Source organism: Felis catus, chromosome D4, assembly GCF_018350175.1.
Source record: "Felis catus isolate Fca126 chromosome D4, F.catus_Fca126_mat1.0, whole genome shotgun sequence".
In the NCBI taxonomy this organism is placed as follows: domain Eukaryota; kingdom Metazoa; phylum Chordata; class Mammalia; order Carnivora; family Felidae; genus Felis; species Felis catus.
In genome coordinates this window covers 82,147,746-82,174,230 of record NC_058380.1, presented here as the reverse complement: position 1 = coordinate 82,174,230, position 26,485 = coordinate 82,147,746, and the positions used below count along the sequence as shown (strand labels likewise).

The following is a 26,485-nucleotide window of genomic DNA, read 5'->3' as shown; positions in this document are numbered from 1 at the left end:
CAGAGTCTGGCTCTTACTACAGGAAGGCAGCCAGGAACATAACACAATGCCCTGGCTGCAGTCTATAGAAAGATGCCCATTAAACACTTGGGGTGAGACCACAAGCTGGAGAGTGACAGATCTTCTGCGGTTTAAGGCCAATGCTGGGGTAAATGTTTTGTGTACATAAGTGATTCACGAAGAAAGCACCTCAGTAAAACATCTGTGTGATCAGTAAATTTATAGACAATCTTAACAGATCAATAGTGAGGAAGAGAAAAGAAATGAGGCTTGTGGGCAGCAAACACTTCCTCCCCGTGTTCTTCGCTGTCAGTCTGGCTAAATGACAGGGAGGACAGTGGATATAAAGCTCCACCTAGTGTTTTATTTAAAAAAAAAAAAAATCTGACATAAATCCTATAAAACATTCTCACAAATCTTCAGGGTTCTTCAACTTTTCATTCTCATTCTGGGGTAAGGAAGGGCTAACATGTTTCCCCCATAAACATACATTATAACAGGCTAATTACAAAACCGTTTCTTGTACATTTCCTTACCCCTTATGATAAATGTCTCATTCTCAGAGCGGAAGGGTTAATTCTGCCTCAGCACTGTAACAGCAGTTACCGTACACAGAGTTCCTGATAGATGTCAAAACCTTTAACACATGCTATCTCATTTGGTTCTGACATTTTCATGACAGGATCCAGGCATTTCTTTATGTACTTCCCACATTTTGCAAGTTTTCTGCCTTGAGCATGATTTATTTTTATAATTAAATAAACAAAATAAATGCTGCTGAAAAATAATTCTCATAATTATTCTGGGCTTCTCTAACATAGAGCTCTCGCTTGTTTCTCTCGATGACGGTCCCCACCTATGCTTCTCAGTCAGTCCTCAGGGATCACCCCTCAGGACTGGACACAAACAGAGCTCCACCATCTTCCTCGCTGGTCCAGAGTTCTGACTTCATCAGTTCTGCTTTGCTCCCAGATTTCTCCTCCTCGCTTGTTCTTGGTCTCCATCCCCCACTTCACCACGTTGCCCCTCACCCCCCACCCCCACCACAAACAAAAGATAAATAAAACCAACACCGCTTCTAAAGGGTTCACAGCCGATCCTGACTTTTGGAGCATGGGCAGCTGTATACCAGAGCCAACCAGTTCAGGCTATGTCTTAGGAATGGACCCCATGAAAAGGCAGATGTCTGATACCTGAATGGGGAACCAACAGGTACCAGCAGCAAAATCAGCAATTCCAGCCTCCTTATTTAGGCTGCACCAACAAGAGATCAGCACCTCTTAGCCTGTCTGTCCCATTATCAGTGCCTTCTCCAGGTCAGAACTGTCTCACTCATCACTGTCCCTTGTCCAGGCACAAAGAGAATGCCCAGAAATGCCTGCTAAGTTAATGAGAAAGGACCTCCTCTTTTTTGCATCAACCTTTCTTCTGAATGAAAATAGCAACTGAAGTGAGCACACGGTGCAGGTCTGGTCCCCCTGCCTGGACGGCCCCACATCTGGTTCACTCCTATCCACCTTTCAGACCAGAGCTCTAACGTCACTTCTTGAGTGCCCTTCCCTGGCACCTTCTTCCCCTATCAGGCCAGGTCTTTGTTATTATATATTCTCATAACATCAAGTCAATTCCTTCATGGTACCTGTCCAAGTTCACAATTATTTATTTATGTGCTTACTTGATTGTCTGTCTTCCCGATGGGAAACAAGCCACATCTGTTTTGCTTACCCTGTATCTCTGGTACCTAGCTCAATGCCTGGAACATAAGTGGGACTCAATAATCAGATGCTGAACAAATCAAAGCCAATGGCTTTCCTTTTAACCTAAAAAGGATGCAGCAGGACATTTACTTATCCAACAATTGAGCACTGCCATGTGCAGTGTTCCTTGTGAGGCGTTAGTGATACAAAGATGCATATAGGACACAATATGCATGCTCCACAAGGGCAGGGACTCCCAAGTACTGTAAAATTCCTAATGCCTTGGTACACAGCAAGCATGAAAATAATCAATAGAGACATAGTCCTCACTCTTAAAGTCTAAGGTTCATTTTATGTGTCTCTTACTTATACCAATAACATCTAATTGAATTGAGGAAGCAGGGAAGCTATGGAATCAGCCCCAGAGCTCTGAATCATACCTACTATTAGTGGACTCCTATCAGAAGGCTATGGAAACCACAGCATCACACACAGGTATTTTTGCCCTTAAAGAAGCTTAATTTTGAAATTTTTTCTGTTTAAAATGTACTTTCGGGGTGGGGGGAAACTAATAATTTCCTGTGATAAGACTACGTTTATAATTTAGATAAAACCAATTTTATATCCCGCTGCAAGTTGTACATTGTTTCTTAACACTGTTAGAGACAATACTACTTCAAAAGTCTCCTGAAAGCCATGGATCCCATAAAAAAACACAGAAGCCAACTCTGCCCTCACCCTACACCAGCAATAAAGCATTCTGCATACCATTTCAGAAGATCCCTGTGCTCCCTGAGCCACTCACAGTCCCAGGTTAAAGAAACCCTGAGTCAGACAGAAGGTGGAGACTTAGACCATGCCAGTTTGATAACCTGATAGAAGTATGTATTTAATCCCAAACACCTCTTCCTGGGTCACTTGTCATTTATCTATCACAGGAAATGGATGATGCTCTCTTAAAACATGTGCTATCTGTCCCAGGAGAGCTGGTACCTGATCTGGTAGAGAAAGTGGAGAAAGTGGAGAGTGGCCGTGAACATGGGTGGGAGGGAGGTGGGACAGTTTACCACTGAGAACTTGGGCTTTGTAGGTGGACAGACCCAGACTTGAGCCATGGCTATGCCACTGGCTTACTCTGTCAAGGAGGGTGAGTTGCCTTACCTCAGCCTCAGGCTCCTCATCTGAGAAAATTCCAGTAGTCCTTATGGGACTACTGTTAACCGGATTGCATGATATTAAGCACATCAAGAGTTCAGGAGAGCGCCCAACACATGAGGTCTTCTTAATAAAAAGGGCAGCCATTACATGTTATTATTAGTATCTACATTAATGGGGCGCCTGGGTGGCTCCTTTAAGTGTCCCAACTCTTCCAGCTCAGGTCATGATCTCATTATTCGTGAGATCGAGTCCCACGTCAGGCTCTGTGCTGAGAGCTTGGAGCCTGCTTGGAATTCTCTCTCCTGCTCTGCCCCTCCCCTATTCATTCATATTCTCTCTCTCTCTCTCTCTCTCTCTCTCTCTCTCTCTCTCTCTCTCCCTCTCTCTCTCTCTCTCTCAAATAAATAAATAAACTTTAAAAAAAATCTACATTCTTATCTTGAATCAGAGACAGAGTTACCCTCTGAACATGTGTTGCAAGCAACAAGCTATTTAAACAACATCCATTTAACACATAAGAACAGGAAATAGGCTGTGGATAGGAAACAGGAGCTGATTTCCAAGTTTGGCTTAAGAAACTGCTGCAAAGGTCAGAATCCCCACTGGGCTGGAGTCACAAGTGCAGGAGAGATGGGAGGTTGAATATTAGTAGGTCTACATGGCAGGGTGAAGTATGTTGTGTGAGGGAGTGGGTGGGTATGAAGAGGTCTGGTATATTGAGGAGATCTTGACCCCAAAGTCCTCAATGCTAAACAAAGAAATTTGATACAAGTCCATCTTCCTTTTTTAGAATGTTTGGGGCAGGGTCTTCGCTTTATTTAGTTACTGATTTAAAAACCTGAGATTTACACAGGACTTTCATGATAACAAGATACCTCTACAGCTACTATTTTATTTAATTCCCAAAACAACTGTCTGAGATAGGTATAGTAGGAATTATCACCTCATTTCACTGATGAGGAATCAGGACCTAGTTAGGGAAAGTGACTCATCTAGAGCCAAGGGCCCAGCCTATTAGGTGGCAACAGCAGCACAGGAACACAAATCTGGAGTGACTCTTGTTTCTCATCCATCTCTGTAGCATGTTCAACACTGAGCACATAAGAAAATCTATAAATGCGTGTTGACGTGAACTGGCTTAAGGAAAGCAGACGCCTGGGCAGAGGAGGTCAAAACAGGGCAGGTCAAATGAGCATTGGTGGTGGTGATGATGATGATGATGATGATGATGATGATGATGATGGTGGTGGGGGTGGGGGTGGTGGTGATGATGACGATAGTCATCAGGAGAGCAGCAGCTACTTTAAAGGCATCATCTGATTTCCCTCTCTACAACCCTGTCACGTTAAACTACCTTGGGTCACACAGCAGAGGCAGAGCCAGGATGAGAGCCAAGGTCTGTGGGACTCCCAAGCCCGCACTTATAACCACTTGAAACAAATCAACATTCTATTTAATTTCTGAGCCTTCTTATTTAATTTGTTCAAAGAGTTCAGGCTCAAACTCCCTCAAAGATCACTAAATAGAATTAGGCATTCTGGTTCCACCATCAGAGTATTTTTCTAAAATGCAAGAAACAAATTAGTAGCAGAGAACCCAAACAAAGAAAACAACCAAGGGAGACCAGCTTATTAAAATAAAATAAGAAGGTAGTGGGCAGTGCTACCCTTGTGATAACCAGCAAAATTTATAGTTCACTGCAGAGAAAAAGAGCACTCATAAGTTTCCTCATGAAATCCAATATAAAAGGTAGGAAACAAACACAGAAGTAAAACCATAGCCTGGTCTAGTCATAAGGAAAACTGAACTTGGCTATACTTAGCTACAACTTTGCTAAACTGACAGAGACTCAGCTCACCCACCATTACATGGCAAACATCAGCAAAAATGGACCAATACAAGTAGCTCTCGTCCCATTCATTCACCCCCTCATTTACACCACAGCACAATGATGGTAAGGATTGACTTTAGAGTCTGAAATTCCTGGGATCTGACCCCACCTCTATCACTTACTAACTTTATACCCTTTGGGAGTTTTCTTCAGTTCTCTAAGCTTCAGTATATGTGCCTGTAAAATGACCTCATATGATCACTGTAAGGATGAAGTCACTGTGTAGACACTATGCAAAATTCTGTGAATAGAGTAAGAGACAAGACTGATGAAGCCACTGCAATCATAGGGCCTAAGATCCTAACACACACTAACTACACAAATGATCTGAGCAGAGAATGAATTTCAAACTAATTCTGCTATTAAGGTCTTAAGTAAAAATATCCCCAAGAACAAATACACCCAAATGCCAAAGGGTATTCTGTTTCTCCAAAGAGCAAATGGTTAGGATTACATTAATTTCGAGACACTGCTATTTGGTTTCTATAGTGTCTTTTTCTACAGGTAGTTTGAAGTCTTGTACATTCACTTTAAGTCTGAAATAACAAATCCCCATGAAGCAATCAATGGCTCAGAATTCCATCTCACCTTAGGCAGGATTCTACAGTGAAAGGGTCAAATCTTCATTCAGGTTTAATCTAAGAAACTCACCAGCTATCTCTTTTATGGCTCCTACTTCTTCCAAACTAGCCTTACGTATCTGACTTATTCTCAAACATCTCTGTGTAGACATAAAAAACAAACAAACAAAAAACCAGTTGCTCTCACATACTTCTTGAATTAAAAAAATGCAAGGCCTACAAATTCATTTTTTTTCCAATTTTCTCCCTCTAAACACGATGCATAGTACAGTTATGAGTATGAAAGTGTTGTGGAGCTCCTAAAGGCCATTCATGATCTCCTGGAACAATCTATTTAAAGTGAAAATCCTGGGGCACCCAGCTGGCTCACTTGGTATAGCATGTGACTCGATCTGGGGGTTGTGGTTTTAAGTACCACACTGGATGCAGAAGATTACTTAAAAATCTTTTTTTTTTTTTTTTTTTTAGTAAATCAAAGTCCTTTTAGATCTTTTATCAGAAGTGGAAACAGGGGCACCTTGGTGGCTCAGTCGGTTAAGTCAGGATCTCTTGATTTCGGCTTACGTCAGGATCTCACGGTTCCTGAGATTGAGCCCCAGGCTGGGCTCTGCGTTGACAGCATGGAGCCTGCTTGGGATTCTCTCCCCCTCTCTCTTTGTCCCTCCCTTCTGCTCACGTGCATGCATGCGCGCTCTCAAGTAAATAAAAAAAAAAAGTAGGAACAATCTATCTCAAGACAATGACCCATAAAAGGGGAGCAACTCAATGGACAAATAACGAGTTCTGATGTATGCTATTAAATTTTAGACTAAGAGCAGAGATCTAAAACTTAAAAAAAAATAAATTATATCAGTTCCATAATAAACTCAGGGGAAAGAGAGAGGAGGGGAGAAGTAAAAGGACTGAAAAGAGAGAAAAGGAGAAAGAGGTAAGTAAAGACAGACAAAGAGAAAGATGTATAGAAAAAAGGAAGACACACAGGCAGAGAGGAATACAGACCTTTTTGAGCAACACACCCATCTGGTGGCCATTTCAGATATTGCCACACCAAACTTAATTCCTGCTGCAATTCTGCAATGAGAAGAGGCAATGCAATGGAGTGGGAAGCTTTGGGAACGTGGAGTCAGAAGGCCTGAGTTCCACTAGGGCTCTTGTCACTGCCCAGCAAGTACCAGTTGGCCAAGACTTCTATAAGCCTCAGTTTCCACTTGGAAACTGACTTGGCCTGCATACCTCACAGGGAACTGTGAGGGAGAAATGAGATACCTATAAAAACTATACAAATACCAGAAATTACAACATCAAAACTGTTAAAACACAACAACAACAAAAGTAGGTAACTCTTTTCTCAACTGGCATGTGAGGCAAAGCATTCCTAATTCCCACCTTAATCAGAAGCCACGGTTTTTAAGAAATTAAAAAATAATAGAATGGGATTTCAGTAAGTTACAAAGTCAATGCTCCCTTTCTAAATTCTAGACCAAAAAGTTAAAAAGCTAGTTTCCAAGCCATTCACAAAGCAGGGATCCCCTCTTCCATGTCTAGAGAGGGGACGTCAAAGCCACAGATGATCAGATGCACTTTCTTGCTGACGGAGGCACCCCTACCTCGTGCAGTCCACATAACGCAGCGCTCATGACTGAGCTTACAGTGATTTTCCTTTTTTTGAGCTGGCAAATTATCACAGTGACTGAGGTCCTTTGCCAATAATTGGCTCAACTGTTGCCTATATTTCCCTTAATAATTTTGGCATTAAGTATTAACCTACTAGAGTACAACTAATCATTGCTAACTACACTGTATCCCACCTTTTAGCAGAAAAATTTCATTCTCATGTCCTGATCAATATGTAGGCTTTTCCACACTGTGGGTCAATTTCAAGAAAGATTACGATCTTTCTCACCGGAGACTATGTGCAAGTAGGGGGCATTATCCAAAGTGTACCTCCGCCATGCAGAGCTCTCCAGGACCAGAAGGAATTATGTGTCTAGGCACAAAATTTGTGTGCTGTGCAGCACTATCTATCTTAACTCCTTGAAAGCATAAGCCAAAAAAAAAAGAAGAAAAAAAAAAAAGGAAAAAAGACATTAGACACCTCGAATCTGGCCTATGGAAATAAAGGATTCATATATTATTAAAGTGTTTCAAGGTACTGAAAACCAAAAGATAAAACCTTCAGCTGGACATTATTTTAAGCCTTGCCCAAAGCCATATTAACTAACTCTTCTTTACAAAACACCACTTGGTATAAATTCAGCAGCACATTCATTTGTTCACTCATTCAACTAATTTTTTTATGCCAAATCCTGTTCTTATGCTGGGGATTTGGCAGTAAATAAGATAAAGTCCCCTCTGCTGAAGGTTTAGTTCGGGGTGGGGGGGAGGAGAGCATCAAATAAAGATCTAAAATAATGTTAAGTAACAATGAATGATATGAGGAAAATAAGACAGGATAAAGAGATCAGGGTGTAAAGGGTTGAGGGAGCAGCTACTTTAGACACTGTAATTAGAGAAGGCCTCTCTGATGGTATGATATTTGAGCTTAAGACTCACTGAGGTGATGGTGACGCCATGTGGACATTGAGAAGAACATGATGGGTGGAGAGACAAGCCAGTGCAGAAGCCTGAGGAGTGAACATGCTTAGCATGCTTGCTGTTTGAGAACAGCAAGGAAGCCAGGTTGTGTAAAGTGGAAAATGTGAGGGGGGAAAGTAGGAGGTGCAATCAGAGAGGTGGCCAGAGGTCAAACAGTGCAGTGCCCTGTGCACCAGGGCAAAACCTCTTGAGTTGTATTCTAAGAAACCATTAGAGTTTCAAGCAAGGGACAGATGGGATAAAAACCCACCTCCCCAAAAAAGAAACCAAGAAAAAAAAATTGTGGAAACAGGGAGACATGGAGTCTACTGGAACATTCCAGAAAAGAAGTGAAGGTGATGGTTATACTAGGGTGTTAGAAAGAAGGGGAGAAAAGTGATCAGATTCAGGGTGTATTATGCCAGCAGGGCTGGGATAGACCAAGATGTGGTGAGAGAAAGAGGCGCTCAGAATAAGCAAGGGTTTTGGCTTGAGGAACCACGTTCCAGAAACTTGAGATGGGACACGAAGAAAGGAGGTTTTGGAGGGGAGGAAATCATCAGCAAATAAGAGGCAGCTTCCTCTCGTGTGAACCAGGCTGAGGTGGAAAGAGGAACTCAGGGCTCACTTGGTTTTGTGCCCTGTGCACAAACCCATCATCCATGAAAATGTTACTGAAAAGTGTTCATTTGATAACTGCTTGAAAAGCCAGAGGAGAATAACCATAGGAAGAGCCATCAATTCTTAAGCCCTTACTAATTACCAGGCACCATCGTAAGCACTGTATACATATTGTAGTTACAATCCTCACATATGAAAGCACTTAACCACAGTCCCTGGCACATGGGAAAATACCATCAAATGTTATCCGTAGTACTTGTGAAGTATGTAACACTTTAAGATGAATAATAACTTTAATAGTTATTTCATTATCTAGAGGTTCTATTTCTTTTTCAAATCCTCAACTCATTTTATATTAGGATATCCACTGTTCCTCAGGATAATAGGTAGGTAGTTTTTATATTTCCTCCTTTCACAAAGAGGTTAGCCATTCCAAGGTCTTAACTTATGCAAAGACTCCAGATTCAGCTGCCTCCCAAACACCCAAAATCATATTATATGTCTTCCTGAGCATTAAAATCAACAAGGTTCCACATTCCCCTGTTTTAGCACTTCACACACACTAGCTTTGAGCTACTGTGATTCAGGTACTTGGGATTTCTTTTTTTTTTTTCTTTCAAGTTCATCCAGGTATTTAAACATTTCCTGGGTTATATTTTATTTGCTACCTCCAAGTGTTTAAAGCATGGTAGCTCGAGTCAGCTTAGTCTGACATATAACCAGAACTGGAAGTCTACTGTTATTTTACATATCAGGAAATTGTGCCTTAAACAGATAAAATAACTTCAAATTCAGATCTGATTTCAAGTCTATGCTCCGGTCAGCAGACAATGGAATTTCTCCTACTCATATTACATTAACACAAAGAGATGCTGCCTTTAAAAAAAAAAAAAAATACAAATCAGGGGTCCCTGGGTGGCTCAGTCAGTTAAGCGTCCAACTTTGGCTCAGGTCATGATCTCACAGTCTGTGAGTTCGAGCCCCGCATCAGGCTCTGTGCTGACAGCTCAGAGCCTGGAGCCAGCTTCAGATTCTGTGTCTCCCTCTCTCTGCCCCTCCCCAGCTCAGGCTCTTTCTCTCAAAAATGAAAAAAATATATATAAAAATTTTTAAAAACTATACAAATCATAAATGCCACTGAAAGTGATGAAAAGGAGTGAGTTCCCTTCATTAATTGTTAGTTTCATTTCAGGGAATTACTGACCATAACAACAAATATTGAAAGTTAAAGGACAACATAGAAATCACGAAACCAGAGTCCTGCCACCACCTAGCGGCAGGACTCTTTGTGTTTTACTGTATCTTCTAAATAAGGATAATAATTCCATTCCTAGAGTTCAAAGGTTGGGAGAGGCAATGAGATTTGATGCGCAGGATAGACTATGTAAGAGAATATTTGGAAACAAATACAAAGAAAACATTATTATTATTACTACTACTAATGTATTGTAAATGTTCATAGTTTGATCAGGAATGGTGAGACAGTAACTGAACAAAACATTCTAAATTGATGCAAATGTTATTTTACCTTCATGCTGCAAGCTAATTCCATTAGCTTTTTCGCATTTTCTTCTGAGCGATATCTCTTCGGAAGCTGGACCCTGAAGAACTTCAAGGCACCTTCAAAATCTGTCAGCAGCAAGTCGTCCTTGGAAGTCTTGACGAAAGAAAGAAAACACAACCATGGACAGAAAGAGGTCTTGGCTATGAAGATGCACAAGAAGCACTGTATAACACGAGCACCTTTACAATCCCCAGAAGATACTTCTTAGCTGTTGCCCGAGCCACTTGCCCATTAGCTGCTGTCAGGGTCAGGGCTACAGCACAGCTGCTTAGAATGAGATCGAGACCAAGATCCTGCAAGTGCTGGACAGGGGATGTAACTCAATTTACAAATAAATGTGTACCTTTAATAATCCAAGGGCGACATTAAAAATAACACTTATTCCCTGGAAGAGAAAACACAAAAAGAATATTTTCAGTGTTCATATCTGAACTATTCAGCTGTCTGTCCCCAGAATGCCCCACAGTTTAAGATAAAGTATAAAAACTTAATTAAGTGAAGAAATGGAATAACTTGAAAATATCTTGGAAAATAATAATTACAGGTCTGCTACTAAAACAGACCCAGTCTCCCAATCTTCTAAGAACTTTTTTTTTTTTTTTTTTTTTAATGTTTATTCACTTTTGAGAGAAGAGAGAGACAGAGCGTGAGCAGGGGAGAGGGAGGACACAGAATCCGAAGCAGGTTCCAGGCTCTGAGCACTCAGCCCAGAGCCCGATGTGGGGCTTGAACCCACGAACTGTGAGATCAGGACCTGAGCCCAAGTGAGACGCTCAACTGACTGAGCCATCCAGGCGCCCCAAGAGAAGAAATCTTTAGCCCTATTCTCACATTCAACAAGAACACTTTTCCAAAGTATTCTATGCTTCCCAACCAAAACATAAGAGTCATAAAATTGTGATCTCTCAGCAAATAACTGCAGGTGACCTTTTCCCTTATTGTGTGCTGCCCTGCTCCAAATACAGCAGTCATTCTGTGTGTGAGCCCTCTACCCCAGAACATAATCTGCTCAGGGCTCCCTCCAACCTGCCTCTCCCTCAGCTACCACTTTGGGAGTGCCGGGAACAAAGAAAAGATAAGAGGAGGCACTAAGACCTGCTAAATTCTTTGAGTTTCTGGACCTCAGTTTCCATAACTAATGTTCTCCCAAGGGTTTTCTAAGCTAATTAGCTGAAAAGTTTATTTAAATTACTTGGCATGCCAGGAGGCCCTTAGTAACTACTTAAAACAAATGGTTGTTTATAATACTGAAAAACTATAAAACTTAAAGGGTTGATTGAGACTAGGAATTGGTTACATAAATTATGGTATACCCAACGAATGAGGTATTTGGTAGCAGGTAAGAATAATGGCATATTTGGTAATAGTGTATCTTACAGTGTTTTAAGCTGGGTAGAAGGCAGAAATTCTTCAAGGGATTTTTGTATGCCTTGAATATGGCATAATTAAAAAGAAGGAAGGTGCAGATGTGTGTCCATAAATGTTCAAATACATGAAATGAAAAGAGGTTACCAAATAGCATATATAGCATAATATTTTAAAATATATACCTACAGAACCATAATATACATTATTACATAATACTCCATATGAAAAAGTTATTCTATATAGAAATAACACATGTAAATCAATAAATGCACACAAAAAGCTTAAAGAATAGACACCAAAATGTTAAAAGAGTTACTCTCTGGAGAGTGGGATTAGAAGTATTTTTAGAACTTTTTGCTTGTTTTCTAGTTTCTGTAATAAACATATATTATTGGGGTGCCTGGGTGGCTCAGTTGGTAAAGCATCTGACTCTTGATTTAGGCTCAGGTTATGATCTCATGGTTGTTAAGATTAAGCCCCTCGTCAGGCTCTGTGCTGACAGCATGGAGCCTGCTTGGGATTTTTTTTGTCCCTCCCCAGCTTGCACACGTGCTCTCTCTCTCAAAATAAACAAACAAACATATATTATTTTGGAAATTAGTTATTCTTTTCTTAATCACCCTGCCAAACCATGCTTGGCAAAGACTATTACTTACTCTAATATCTTTTTTGTTTTAGTAACAGACCCTCCAATTTTTAGCAAATTCCTACCCAGTTTTTAAAAATTCTCCTTTGCAGCTAGATGTGGTCAGGTACCTAAGTTCCTGCCAATAAGAGAGAAATGAAAATTCAGGTGGAACATCTAGGAAGTCTCTTTTAAAGGGGGACACACCCTCCTCTGTCCCCTGACCCTCCCTGTCCCCTGACAGGTTACTGTCAACCTTCTGGTTTCTTTTATGTGAATGAAGAGAACTAAACCTCTACCTTAGTCACTGTGACTTTGAGTTTCTTCAGTAAATGCAGCCAAACCTAATACTAATACAAATGTCTAATAGTGGTTTTCGTTTTTCTTTTCTTTTTTTTTTTTTAAGCTGAGAGCACCTTTAACAAAACATGATGTGCTGTCACTCGCTTTAACCCAAGGAAGCATTACTTAAATCTGGATTTTTGAGCATTAAAATAAAATAACTAAGAACAAATTCTGTTTTGATGGAGCCGACATGGGAGAGCACTGTAAACAAAAGCTGAAGTGTTCTGGCCTCTGATACCTACCTCACATAAAAGCAGGTCGATGATATGGAAGACCATGTAGAGAGGGAATTTTGCAGTGAAAAGTGTAAGAAACCACTGGGAGGCATACATGTGTGCTTCAAGGCTTATATCCAGGAAGTGGTTGTACAGGTCAGGGATGTATTCCTGAAATAGCAAACTAATTAGTTTTGGGCACATATGCAGCTGTTCAACTCCCACTCATAAATCTGCCAGGAATAGGCCAAAAAAGTCACATATTTGTGTTTTCCTACAAACCTCCAAAGTGCTCAAAAGAACACTTATCATCAAGTATTAAACAGGCACTTGGCTCTCTTTTCTGGTCTACAAACTAGCTCTCGAGAGGAATCCCCAAGACGGTGACAAATATTTGGAATGAAAGTTTTTCTTTCCAAGTTATGAAATGTTTGGGAAAGTTTGTTTCACTTTTATTATGCTATTCCTAACCAGTCAGCTTCAGAGCCTTGGCGGATATTTCTTGATTTAGTTTGCTATGTTAAAGGCCCCCACAAAGTCACCTGATCTTTTGGGTGTTTATGAGATTGAAAAACCAGCTCACACCCATTCAGGTTCACACCTTATTAATCTTGGCATTGTCATCACATAGTGAGAAATGAAAAATATAAAACCAGTCCTTAATGTTGGATGGCTAAGGCAACCACCACTGCTCCCTGGCACCAATTCATGGATCCAGCTCTCCCCAGTCCCGTACTCTTAGTGGCGAATGCATGCTGGTTTCTCTTTTTACCTGCATGAGTCGCTCCAACTGGTAAAATTTGCAATGCAAATCTTCAAAGTTTTGCTTGAAAAGTTCCCTGAGACCATAGTCAAACATGATCTTGACCAGAACACTGAATGCCTGTTCTTCAGGCATCTGTAACAGACAGGGAATGGGGTGGGGGTGGAGGTGGGGATCACAAAACATACAGAAGTTTTCTCAGTATGTTTAATTCATCCTTCCAGCCCTATCTAAATACTATGACATTTAGTGATATGTAGTAACTCAGGTAGTTGTGTTTTACTACATTCATTCACTCAATAAAGAAATATTAATGATGCCTATTCTGTGTCAGATACTGTTCCTATCCTCCAGAAGTTTCCCATACAATCAGTGTACAGTAAGTATAATATGAATTAGGTAGAAAGATCAGTGGGGATCCAAGAACAAGAAGGCCCAAGTCTGCCTGAGGGAGCGGAGTATAGGCTTTGCAGGACCGGATCTGAACTGAGCAGCAACAAGCCGACACACAGTGTAGGTTTCATCTTCTCGAATCATGACGCCTTCATTAAATCATTTTGCCTCCTTAGCTGCTATTTCTTTCTACTGAAAGTGTTTTTCTTCCTCTTTGGCCAATTATAGCAGAATCTTAAATATCCTAAGGTTTATTGTAATGCACAAAGTACTAAAGTAATGGTCATGGCAATATATAAAATATTACAAAACCCCTCACCATTCAATTCTATTTATAGATGTTACCCCTGTTCATAATAATACCTACATCTTTCATAGCTTGGTGGAAAAACATTTCCCTGAGAACCTGGCAAAATGTCTAGCTTTCAAAACAGAAAAAAAAAGCACTGGAAACGTTATTTAAGGCTTGGTGTGATGTAGCAAGCCTTCAAAATGTCAAGAAGGTGGGCGGGCTTCTGTGGAACAAGGGGATGGAAGTGGGCTGAACACAGAAATCAGAGACTAAAGCAGAACTACAGAACAAATTGGATTCAGTAATAAATGAGAAAAGCATAGCAATTTATTATTGGAAAAGGTAAGGGCATTTGGGGCAAAGGAGCAGATCTCAGAGGTCTCTATCGTGGAAGGCAATTTCACAATTTTGTCCACATGCTGAGGGACACTTGGTCTGCCCCAGAGTGGCATTTCTGATGTCAGACAGCACATCAGCTTTTCCTCTGAAACAAGCATTTATCTTAACACAATGGCAAGCAGCACAGAGTTCAAACCAAGACACTGGCCATTTGTCTGGGAAACCCATTTTAAAGAGACTGTGATACTTAAATGGGGGCAAATGTTCTTGGACTGAAGTTGAGAACACAGACAAACCATACAGGCCTGAGAGACTTTGAGATATCAAGTCTTATTAAAACAACAGAACAGGTGTGTCCAGGTGGCTCAGTCGAGTAAGTGTCCAACTCTTGGTTTAAGCTCAGGTCATGATCTTGCAGTTCGTGAGTTTGAGCCCTGAGTCAGGCTCTGTGCTGACAGTGTGGAACCTGCTTGGGATTCTCTTTCTCCCTCTCTCTCTGCCCCTCCCCGGCTCTCACTCTCTCTCAAAATACATAAACTTAAACAAAACAACCAACAAACAAAATTTTAAAACTTGTCCTTTTGGCACACCTGAGGTTAAGTGTCCGACCTCGGCTCAGGTCATGATCTCACAGTTTGTGGGTTTGAGCCCTGTGTTGGGGCTCTGTCCTCACACCTCGGAGCCTGGAGCCTGCTTCGGATTGTGTGTCTCCCTCTCTTTGCCCCTCCCCTGCTCGCACTCTGTCTCTCTATCTCTGTCTCTCTCTCAAAAAAATGAACATTAAAAAAAAAATTTAAACCTTGTCCTTTTGATGGACATTAATTAGCTTGTCTGTGGTACTCGTTTTGCAATGTAGAGCCTATCAACTCATCAAATCACACACCTTCTGTATGTACACACACACACACACACACACACACACACACACACACAATTTTTGTCAATTGTACCTCGATAGAGCTGGGGAAAAAAAAACACCTGACCTCTTTATTGATGTCACAGCTTTATGATATTTTTACATGCTTACTAATACCAATAAGCTAGGTTCTCACAGTAAGAAGATACAAAATGGCTTTTGGTTTTACTCATATTACACCCTATATACAAAATGGCTTCAAACTCTTCAAAAGCTTCCCCTTACTTAGAGAAACAAAATCCAAACTCCCTGAGCTGGCCTCCACTGCCCTCCTTAAGCTGGTCTTGTTGACCTGTCCAGTTTCCTCCCCATTCCTCATCACACCCATGATGGTCCAGTCACACTGCCCTTCTTTCATTCCTTCCATATGCCAAGTTTTCCCCATCTCAGTGCTTCTGCATAGTGTACTATTCCTTTCACTGGGAGTGCTCGACTCTCCACTTTCTTGCTTTTAAAATAGTTTTCTTATTTTCCTAGCAACGTTAGCTTTAAAAAGTTAAATAATACAAACAAGTACAACAGAGAACGATAGATACCGCTTCTCATTTCTCAGTGTTCACCTTAAAGGTTACCTCCAGAGAAGTCTATAATATAAATTAAGGCTCATTTGTTATACTCCTGCATCACACTTTTTACTATACCTTTATAGCGCCATTGAGATAATGATGTGCTTGTGTGACTTTCTGCTTATAACCAGTCAGCTTCACTAGCTCTGTATCCACAAAGATCGGGACCATGTCTACCTTAGTCACTCCTGATCTCTAGCACCTACCGTGCTAAAGATGGAAGTACCCATGAACTCTCTACTAATATCACCTGTGTGGTATTTTTGCCAAGCATTTTAATTTTAAACAAGAGGAAATGATCAGACAAATCAAGAATGTGGAATATTTTACAAGACAACTTGCTTGAATTTTTCAAAACTGTCAAAGGCATAAAGCACAAGAAAGGCAAGGGGGGGATAGTTTAGATTAAAAAAAATAAAGAGATAGGACAACCAAAAGCATTGCTTGAATTGTCACTGATCTTGGTTAGAAAAAAAAAAAAAAACTTATAAAGGACTTCACTGAGTAAACAATTGGGGAAAATCAAATATGGATTGTGTGTAAGACATTACTGAATCAATGTGGAATTTCTGGATGTGACTACAGTATTATGATTATGTCCTTAGGAGATTCATGTTCAAGTATTTAGGAGTGAAGTATGCTGATGTTTGCTACTGATTTTCCAAAAATAACTTCAAAAAATGTTTTTGGTAAAAAATAAAATGCGTGCAAAAAAAAAAAGAGGAAAAGAGACATAGAGAGACGGAGAAAGATGTGTGATAACATATTAATTGGTAAAATAGAACAAAAGTTTATGGGTATTGCACCCTAACCTTTTTTTTCAATTTTGCTGTGGATTTGAAAGAATATCAGTAAGGTGGAGGGTAAAGGTCTTTGCTGAATAAATAAATGAATAAAATGGCACTAAAAATAGCCAACTTCTCTGCTTCCTTTCCACCTCTAATACAAAGATCCCCCAAATAAATACTAAAGAACAGTCTACCTTACAGAATATAAAATGTCCCTAAGAGTTCAACCAAGACTATCCAATCATTCTAGCAATAAAAATGAAATCTACCCTGTACTAGTTTTCAACACTGTCATTTATTCTTACCATATTTCTCTTCCATGACAATGTTACATTAATTTAAGGTAAAGGTTTCCAGATACAGGAGTCAAAACTCATGCACCAGGGTCTGGCCAAAACCAATATAAAACCATTCTCAAGTCTAAGGCTAGTATAAGCTGAGACAGCTCATGTGTAAATCGTAACAGAAACCTAATACTCACATGGAGAAGCAGAACAGCAGCGAGAAATGACTGGCCCTGGCAATAGCCAATCTCTTCATCATACACAGAATATGCCTGGAAAAAAAAAAAACACAGGAGGTGTAAATGAATGTAGTCACTCATGGGCCATACTTGCCCTACAGGACTCTGAACATAGGAACCTAGAAGATTCCCACAATCCACTATGGCATTTTGATGGTCAATGAATGATGCAAATATTTCTCTCCAATTGCAATTTTTTCTTTACAATAAACAGAACTGTCACCATGCCACTTCCTGTAGGCCAGGAGTGGGTAAAGTTAAACAAAAATCACTTCAGCACTGAAAAAAGGTTGTTGTAACTCGTTGTCTTTGCTCATGCTGTCTCGTCTTCTGTCTAAAAAATATGCTCTTCCTTCAGGCTCCAAGCACTCCATTCTCTGGGGATTCCCTCTCTTCTCTGTACTTCTATGGTACTTGCTACACAAGTATAGTTATTATGCACTTATCATACTGCATTTTATTTTGCTTTGTTTTATTTATCTTTTTTGTGAGAGAGAAAGAGCATGCACTTGCGTGGACACGTGAACAAGAGCCGGGCAGAGGGAGAGGGAGACAGAGAATCCCAAGCAGGCTCCATGCTCTGGGTGGGGCCCGACGTGGGGCTTGATCTTACCAAGACAGATCATGACCCGAGCCAAAACCAAAGGACACTTAACCGACTAAGCCACCCACCCAAGTGCCCCCGACACGTCATTTTTTTTTTTTAATTTTTTTTTCCAATGTTTATTTATTTTTGGGACAGAGAGAGACAGAGCATGAACGGGGGAAGGGCAGAGAGAGAGGGAGACACAGAATCGGAAACAGGCTCCAGGCTCTGAGCCATCAGCCCAGAGCCCGACGCGGGGCTCGAACTCACGGACCGCGAGATCGTGACCTGGCTGAAGTCGGACGCTTAACCGACTGCGCCACCCAGGCGCCCCCGACACGTCATTTTAAATGTCCATCTTCTCTACTGGACTGTGAGCTTCTCAGGGGCTGGGGGTGACGTCCTATCCAACCTAGCCAGCACCTCACACCTTCAACCCAGCCAGTCATACAGCAGGCTCTCTCTAAACAATGTTAACTTTACTCATTTTTCTTTCTGGGAAAAAATCTTTTGGCAAAGACACCAAAATACAATCCTTTCCGCAATGCCAGTAATAACTTTTCTGATAAGAGGGACTACTCTGAAACCATTTGTGGGTTCCTTTGGAATTCTTGTATTTTTCTTGGCGGCAGATGATTATTACCCATCTCTTCTGAACACTATCTTTAACAGAATATTGACATCTAACATTCCTTGTGGTTTATTCTTTTTGGTTCTTTGTTTTTCAGTCTTGTTTTTATGATTAATATTTACAGTTCTCATGTAGGCTGTGGTGGAAAGGGAAATTCCTACAGATTGAAAATGCTATTCCCTATTTGACAAGTTTATTTCGGATGAAATTCCCTTTATTCTTCACTTTTTTTTTTTGTGACACACTGTCTGTGCATCCCAAGAAAGCAATTCAGAATGAGCATGTTCAGAATAAAGATCAGTTAGCAAAATATGATGTGAATGCTTATTAGATGACAATTAAGTTAATATACACATGCGTTTTACCATTAGCTTTTGGTAAAACTATAGCTTTAGAAATACATTTTATACATATATATGTAATATATATATAAATGGTAATTATGCTTTCATAAATTCAAGTAGAATTTCATATAATCTCATTAAATTCCCCATGTCATCAAAGCTTATCCAATGAGAGGGCTACAGAGCAGAAAACACATAGACTTTAACAAAGACAAGATATGCAGAGGGCTTGAGAAACAATCTGCTTATATAATAAGGCATCACTTTTCACCTGTCCAATTAGTAAACACTAATAAGTGTTTACTATTAATTATTTATTATTTATTGTTAATAATAATTGTTATAAGACTGTGTTACAAGCTAGTGGTAATATATGCCAATACAGCTCTGTAGAAAGCAGTCTGACAATGTCTGTGAAGTCAATTAACGGTTGATTGGTCAAGAAAGAACAGAAGCTTCTGAGTTTGTCAGAGCTGGGCTGAAATCCCACAACTGCTAATGTCTCGGTCTGGACCTTTGGTTCATTACTTATACTTCTTACTTGTAAGAAATGAGACTAATCATAGTATTTGTATCATAGACTTGATGTATTCTCAGCTCTCTCAGGTAAATTGCTCAGCACATGGTTTAATTACTTATGCACTAGAATGAAATGTACTAAAGGTAGAGAATGGAGGGGAGCAGATTTTTCAGGTTCACAAAAAAGCTTGAAGGAATATATACAGAAGTGAAAGTACATGACACCTTTGGGAAATGTTTGGAATATAAAATTCTTGAGAGCTGTAATGAAATATGGGGAAGAAAAGGCACTTCATTAATTCATCAGCATTTAATGAGTACCTACTATATGTCAACCACTGTGCCAACTGCTACAGATGCTAACATATATAAAGTGATTTCTGCCCTTGAGAACTTCATGGTTCAGGTGGGACATTTGGACACGTAAATCAACTCAGAGTACAACAAGAAGTTCAATGTAGCTGAAGCATAAAATATTTATGAATTAAGCCAGGATAGATTATAAAATGTCTTTAATGCTAAGCTAAGGAATCTGGGACCAGGAAATGAACTATGAAATTTTGATAGTGTTCTGTGGGTTATGAGGAAGCAATAAAGGCTTTCCTGGAAGCCCTGAAATCATCCAATCCTGGGGTCAACATGGAGAAAAAAGTAAGTTCGCTATAACTCAAAGGTAGGGAGACTAATGCAAGGCAGCTTTTGTAAAAGTGCTGGCAACATACGACAGAGGCCTGCCCCGTACCAGGCAGTGATTAGAAAGGGAAGTAAAGTGGTGCCTGGGTGGCTCAGTAGGTTAAGCAACCAACTCTTGACTTCAGCTCAGGTTATGATCTCACAGTAGGTGGGATTGAGTTCAATATCAGGCTCTGTGCTGATAGAACAGAGCCAGCTTGAGAGTCTCTCTTCCTCTCTCTCTGCCCCTCCCCCATTTGCATGTGTGCATTTTTTTCTCTCTCTCAAAATAAATGTTCAGAAAGGGAAGTATAGCTATAAGAGACATCAATCCTATCATTTTTGAGAGACAGAGAGACAGAGCAGGAGTGGGGGAGGGGCAGACAGAGAGAGACACACATACAATCTGAAGCAGGCTCCAGACTTGGAGCTGTCAGCACAGAGCTTGACTTGGGGCTCGAACTCACAAACCATGAAATCATGACCTGAGCTGAAGTTGGATGCTTAACCAACTGAGCTACCCAGGAGCCCCAGACATCAATCTTATCAAACTCAATGTGGCCAAAGGAAAGATCTGAAAACTAACAGAGAAATGACTGTATCTTCAGCAAGATAACGGCATGGAGGGGAAAAAGGAAGATGGTTTCTAATTAAAAGAGCCATAACAACTAAACATATGGAAACGGCTGGATTCTGATTCTAACCAAATGTATGAGGACATTTAGGGAAATCTGAATATGGCAGATAGTGGATGGTATTGATCAATAATGATGGAAGCTACAGATGAATAATGATCTTATATTTTGAGATGCATAGTAAAGAATTTAGGATCATGATATCTGATATTTGCTTTGAAGTACTTCAGGAAAAAAAGGGTAGATGAGCAACTGTGGCAATATGTTCATAAACATTAAATCTGGTGGAGGACGTATACAAATTTTATATTTGTATTCAACATTTATATCTGAAAATTCTTATAATAAAACATGTTTTTAAATGAACTCTATTTTTAGACATTTTTGTTTGATGTACTTAACAGACTTTTACAAGAAGAACAACTGGCAGCTAGAAGTTCAGGCCTTGAGAGAATGTGGATTTGGGAACATCTGTGCAATGGTGATAGCTGAAGCTCTGGGGGTGGAAAGAGTCACCCAGGGAGACAGGGTAGAGCTACAGGAACTACTGACTGAGCACCTAGGGGAAGGCCTCTGTTTAGGGGCAGGTAGAGAGAGAAATGAAATCAAAAGGGAGTTAGCAATGCTGTGAGAGAAGGGAGAGCAAAACCAAGAGAACGAGAGAGGTCAAGAGCAAAGAGAACTGCAAGGAAGAACACTATGAGACGGAAACTAGAGTGCAGTGAGATAAGGAGGTTGGGGATCAGAGGCAGTGGGCACAGGGTTTCTTTATGGGAAATTTTGCAGTAAGATGAGGCATAGCTGGATGGCTGCTTACGGGGAAGCACAACTGAGAAGGGGCTAAAAAAGGATGATCAGAGAAGAATATCACAAAAGAAATGACAACTTTGGGGAAATTAAAATTAAACCCAAAAAACATTTCTCTAAATCTAACTCCCCTTAGGGGCGCCTGGGTGGCACAGTCGGTTAAGCGTCCGACTTCAGCCAGGTCACGATCTCGCGGTCCGTGAGTTCGAGCCCCGCGTCGGGCTCTGGGCTGATGGCTCGGAGCCTGGAGCCTGTTTCCGATTCTGTGTCTCCGTCTCTCTCTGCCCCTCCCCCGTTCATGCTCTGTCTCTCTCTGTCCCAAAAATAAATTAAAAAACGTTGAAAAAAAAAAAATCTAACTCCCCTAATAGCTTGAAGCATCTAGTTTATCACTGGAAAAACCTGTCTTTTATTGTTAGCCTGTCCTAAAACTTGTTAGTTGTACTTTCTCAATCAGTAATATATAATAAATTCCTTAAGGATTATGTCTCATGCCCCGTCTGTATTTCCTACATGGTAGATGCTAACTAGGTATTTAATTAATTTGGGGGGGGGGGGAGGGGAGGGGGCGCGGGTGGAGACTAAAGACTAGTTCTAAGGGCAGAGGAAGGTTGAAGAACTCTGGTCCTAGGTCCTCTTTTAGCCTTATGGCTCTGAAGTACCAAAATATTCTGGAAAATGGATTGCTGAAATTGAACACTTCCTTTACAGCTTTCCTGTACAGACTTTTTGACAGACATCAGTATTTCCCACCATTTATTATGCTGCAGTGCTAAAAGTCCACCTCGATAGGCATCAGCACTTCCCACTGTTGGATAGGTCCTAGGTGCCAAGTTCGTAATTTATAATGTGAATACCAAAAAGGAGTTTGCAGTGTTACAGGACACAGAAGGTCTTAACATAAAACCCACTGCCAAAAATTTAAATGTGGAGCCAGGGGACTGTCATCTGAAAGTCCTGATTGAAAGGGTAAAAGAAACCTAACCATTGTATTTCTAATTGACTTCCTGTTCATTATGAGCGTAAAATTAAAAAGTAACAACACAATTTCAGAAAGTCTACTCTCTTCTTTTTTGCCTTCTTAAATACCGAATGCAAATTACACTTTGTAGTTATCTTTTGTGTAATTTCAAAGAACCAGAATGACCATTCAAAACCGAGGTTTTTTTCTGGATGTGAGATACCTTGCATATTTTATATAAGGAATCTTGTCCATCTCCTCCTGTGTCCTTAAAATAGTCATGGGCTGGGAATGTCCGGTTAATATCCCGGGTGATGGCACTGTCCTGGGGAGACTCCTGTGGAAACATTAGGAAAGAGGTTTAGTAATCAGTCATGTACGTACTTGTGTGAGTTTATATAACAAGGTCTTCTCATTTACATGCTTTAAAATACTGCAGGGACATACATACACATATGCATGCCCAGAGTTACCACATCTTCAGGCACCAACTGTTCAAGCGAAAGCAAAATAAAATATTAAGAAAAACAATATGGAAGAAAAGCAACCTGCTTACTGTATATACCTCAAGTATACTCCATTTCTGTTGCAAGGAAGTACAGCTTCTGACCTTTCTATTGCAAGAGAGAAAATGTAATCAAAATGGACTTCCTATAGGAAAATATTCAAGCTAATCTCAAAAGGAGGTAAAATGCTCCCACTAGAAAAACTGGGTACAAAAACTGCTGCTTTAAATGATCCTTTGGCATGAAGCCCATGTGCCAGGTTCTCAAAAGGAAAAGAGAAGTCCCTTAATTGGGGTTTATCCTAAGGGCAAATGGCATAAAAATGCACCCAAGAGTCTACTCAATAGGAAACTAGACCAGCAAATGTCAAGGGATTCAAGTAGGCTATGGGAAAATATCCTTCTTTTGCCAGTGGAGAAAACTAAATATATGTCAATAATATCAGCAAACTTTCATACCACATAGCAAGTATCCAGGTATTTCTAATAAATTCCCCTTGTTAAATTTTATTTGCTCACATGCTAAAGAACTACAGCTGAGAAACATGACCTTCTATTTTAACAATGCATTGTTTTCATAAGACAATAGACTTGCTTCTCCTTGGTGAGACTACATCATATTCAGCATACCATCCAAGAGCCTGATACTCCTGTTTCAAGATGAAAAATCAAAGTGATATTCTTCTCTTGTCCAGTAATTTCTCCAGTCTTTTAGGTAATCATGTTCCTAGGGCCATAAGTATTTTACAGTTGTGGGATTTGAACTTTACATTTAAAAATTTTATTGAACAAGTTTGACATGTAACACTGTATAAATTTAAGGTGTACAGTGTGTTACTGATACATTTATATACTGTAATATGATTGCCATTGTATCCATATTTATTACATTACATAATATATTCATTATACTGTTCATCAGGTCTCAATGGTTTATTTACTACTCAGTACAAGTTTGTACACTATCATTCTTATGCCCCCAAACTCCATCGACTAACTTTAAAGCCTATGCTCTTTTTTTTAACAAGTAAACTATTTAAACTTTCAAAGACATTGCCAAACTGTTTTTCTAAAGAGCTTTACTGGTATACTACTAGTTTTTAATATGTTATTAGCAGTTAAGGCAACTCAGAACCATGCTGCTCCCTGACAAAAGGACAAAACCCAAGGTGAGACCTGAGACTACAGTAGTTATTGTCTAGTGGCAGCTTCCAGGCTGCAGGACACAGAGAGCAACCTGAAACAGAGCTGGGTGGGGAGTGTCTCCCTGAGTTGAATAAAAAGAATATGGAGAAGGCAAAGTAGCTAGAGTTTGTAGATCAGTCTACTGGATAGGAAAAGCTGAAAAGAAAGAGATCTGCAGAGCTATCTAGAGTCATGAATCATGAAATAAAAAGTGATAAACTGGACTTCATCAAAACTTTAAAGCTGTACTATTCAAAAAAGGCCACTGTTAAGAACCTGAAAATGTAAACCTGACCAGGACAAAATGCCTATAAAATCTGATAATGGTGTTGGATCCAGAATATAAAATTTTGAAAAAAGATAAAGAGGCAAAAACAACTGGTTTTAAAAAGGGGGAATGGTGGGCACCTGGGTGGCTCAGTTGAGGTTAACCATCCAGCTCTTGATCTCACGGTTCTTTGTGAGCTTGAACCCTATATCGGGCTCTGTACTATCAGTGTGAAGCCTGTCTGGGATTCTCTCTCTCCCCGTCTCTCTCTTTGCCCCTGCCTTGCTCGTGTGTTCTATCTTCTCTCAAAATAAATAAACGTAAAAAAATAAATAAATAAAAACGGGGTACGGTGGTATAAGATTGAAGAGATACTTCACAAAAGGCATACAGATGGTGAATAAACACATGACAAAACTTCAGCATCACTCATCATTAGAACAATATAGACTGAAACTACAATGAGATCCTACTACATACCTACTAAATGCTAAAATTAAAAAGAACCAAGATACCAAGTACTGGCAAAGGGTGTGAAACAACCGGAACTCTCAAAATTTGCTGGTGGGAATGCAAAATGGTACAAATATTTTAGAAACAGTCTGGAGGGTAATATAAAGTTAAACATATACTTCCCATTTAATTCAGTGATTCTACTCCTAGGTATTTCTCCAAGAGAGATGAAAATATGAATACATGCAAAGACTTGACCTTGAATGTTCATGGCAACTTTATTCATATTAGCCCAAAGTGGAAACAATACAAATGTGCTCCAATGGGTAAATGGATAAATAAATTGTGGTACAATCCAGATAGTGGAATACTACTCAGGAAAACAAAAAAAAACCCATACGTGCAACATGAATGGATCTTCAAAAGCATTTTGTAACTGAGAGGAGCCAGACACAAAAGATTATTTTCCATTAATTCCAAGTGTATGAAATTCTAAAAAAAGGTAAAATTGTACATTATAGAAAATAGATCAGTGTTTTGAAGAGGCTAGAGTTAAAAGGAGAAAACTGATTATTAAGAGACATGAAAGAACTTTTGGAAGTTTGAATATGGAAATATTACCCATTACATCTATGGTGGTAGTTAAAATGTATTTAATCATTCACTTAAAATTTGTGTATTTTACTGTGTATAAATTACAGGTTGATTTTAAATGGAAAAATAAAAAAGGACACCCACACAAATGAAAGAGACCCAAGATGATTCAAGCTCTTCAGATTAAGAAGAATCCTACTTTAGGTAAATATACAGCTAAATGATAAAAATGATGTAAATCCATATTAACCTAAAGATCTTAAAACGGGGTATAGCTTAGAGGCACACATAGCCAAGTTTGAAGGTTGGCTCAGTTTCTTAGATGAACAACTTCTATCAGTGTCTGACATGTATATAGAAAAGACTTGATAAAAGTGAAAATAAGCAATCTCCATCCAGCACTGCTGAGTGCTGGGGCTCTCCTCTGAACCCACACATGTACACTCACCAGTGATATGTGAAATACACACACACACACACACACACACACACACACACACACACACACACGGTACCTAAAATATATATTTTTATTTTTGTGTATCTTATCCCCCCTATAAAACTATTCACATAGGTATAGAGATTGTGATTTGGTTTTAAATTTTCCACAGAGATTAGCATAATGCAGAGCATACAGTCAGTCAAAGCTTGATAAATATACCTAATAATTTCCACACTCTTCTTTTTAAAAAAATTTTTTAAAATATTTTTGAGAGAGCGAGAGAGTGCACAAGCAGGGGAGGAGCAGAGAGACACAGAATCTGAAGCAGGCGTCAGGCTCCTCAGCGCAGAGCCTGACGTGGGGCTTGAACTCACAAACCACGAGACCATGACCGGAGCCAAAGTCGGACGCATCACAGACTCAGCCACCCAGGAGCCCTGAGTCCAAACTCTCCTTTAGGACTGAGCAATGGCAACACTCATGTGGTCTACAGTCCTACCTAAACCAGGATCTCTAATGCTTAGTGTTTAATTCAAGATCCATGTGAATGAGGAACAAACTAAGTCAGGAAAGAACCTTACTAACTGGATAATTTCAAAGACATTCCAACTAAACATCTGAAAAAAACCAAGAATGCCGAAATGACTGGTTCCTTTGTAACTTC

General features: G+C 39.9%; 1 protein-coding gene across 6 annotated transcripts in view; it reads right to left on the bottom strand.

Annotated features, from left to right (window-relative positions):
- The window catches only part of RABGAP1 (RAB GTPase activating protein 1), a 178,893-nt gene that overhangs the window by 18,839 nt on the left and 133,569 nt on the right, over positions 1–26,485 (bottom strand). For 5 of the 6 annotated variants that reach the window (XM_045043519.1, XM_045043520.1, XM_045043521.1 and 2 more), the window contains 6 exons: positions 22,598–22,711; positions 17,178–17,252; positions 13,412–13,537; positions 12,667–12,810; positions 10,430–10,471; positions 10,051–10,179 (listed from right to left, as the gene is read on the bottom strand). In XM_045043519.1, coding sequence (XP_044899454.1) covers positions 10,051–10,179; positions 10,430–10,471; positions 12,667–12,810; positions 13,412–13,537; positions 17,178–17,252; positions 22,598–22,711 — 630 coding nt within the window. Of the gene's footprint in view, positions 1–6,326; positions 6,378–10,050; positions 10,180–10,429; positions 10,472–12,666; positions 12,811–13,411; positions 13,538–17,177; positions 17,253–22,597; positions 22,712–26,485 lie in introns of those variants that run through there. The other variant, XM_023242690.2, reaches the window with a different exon arrangement.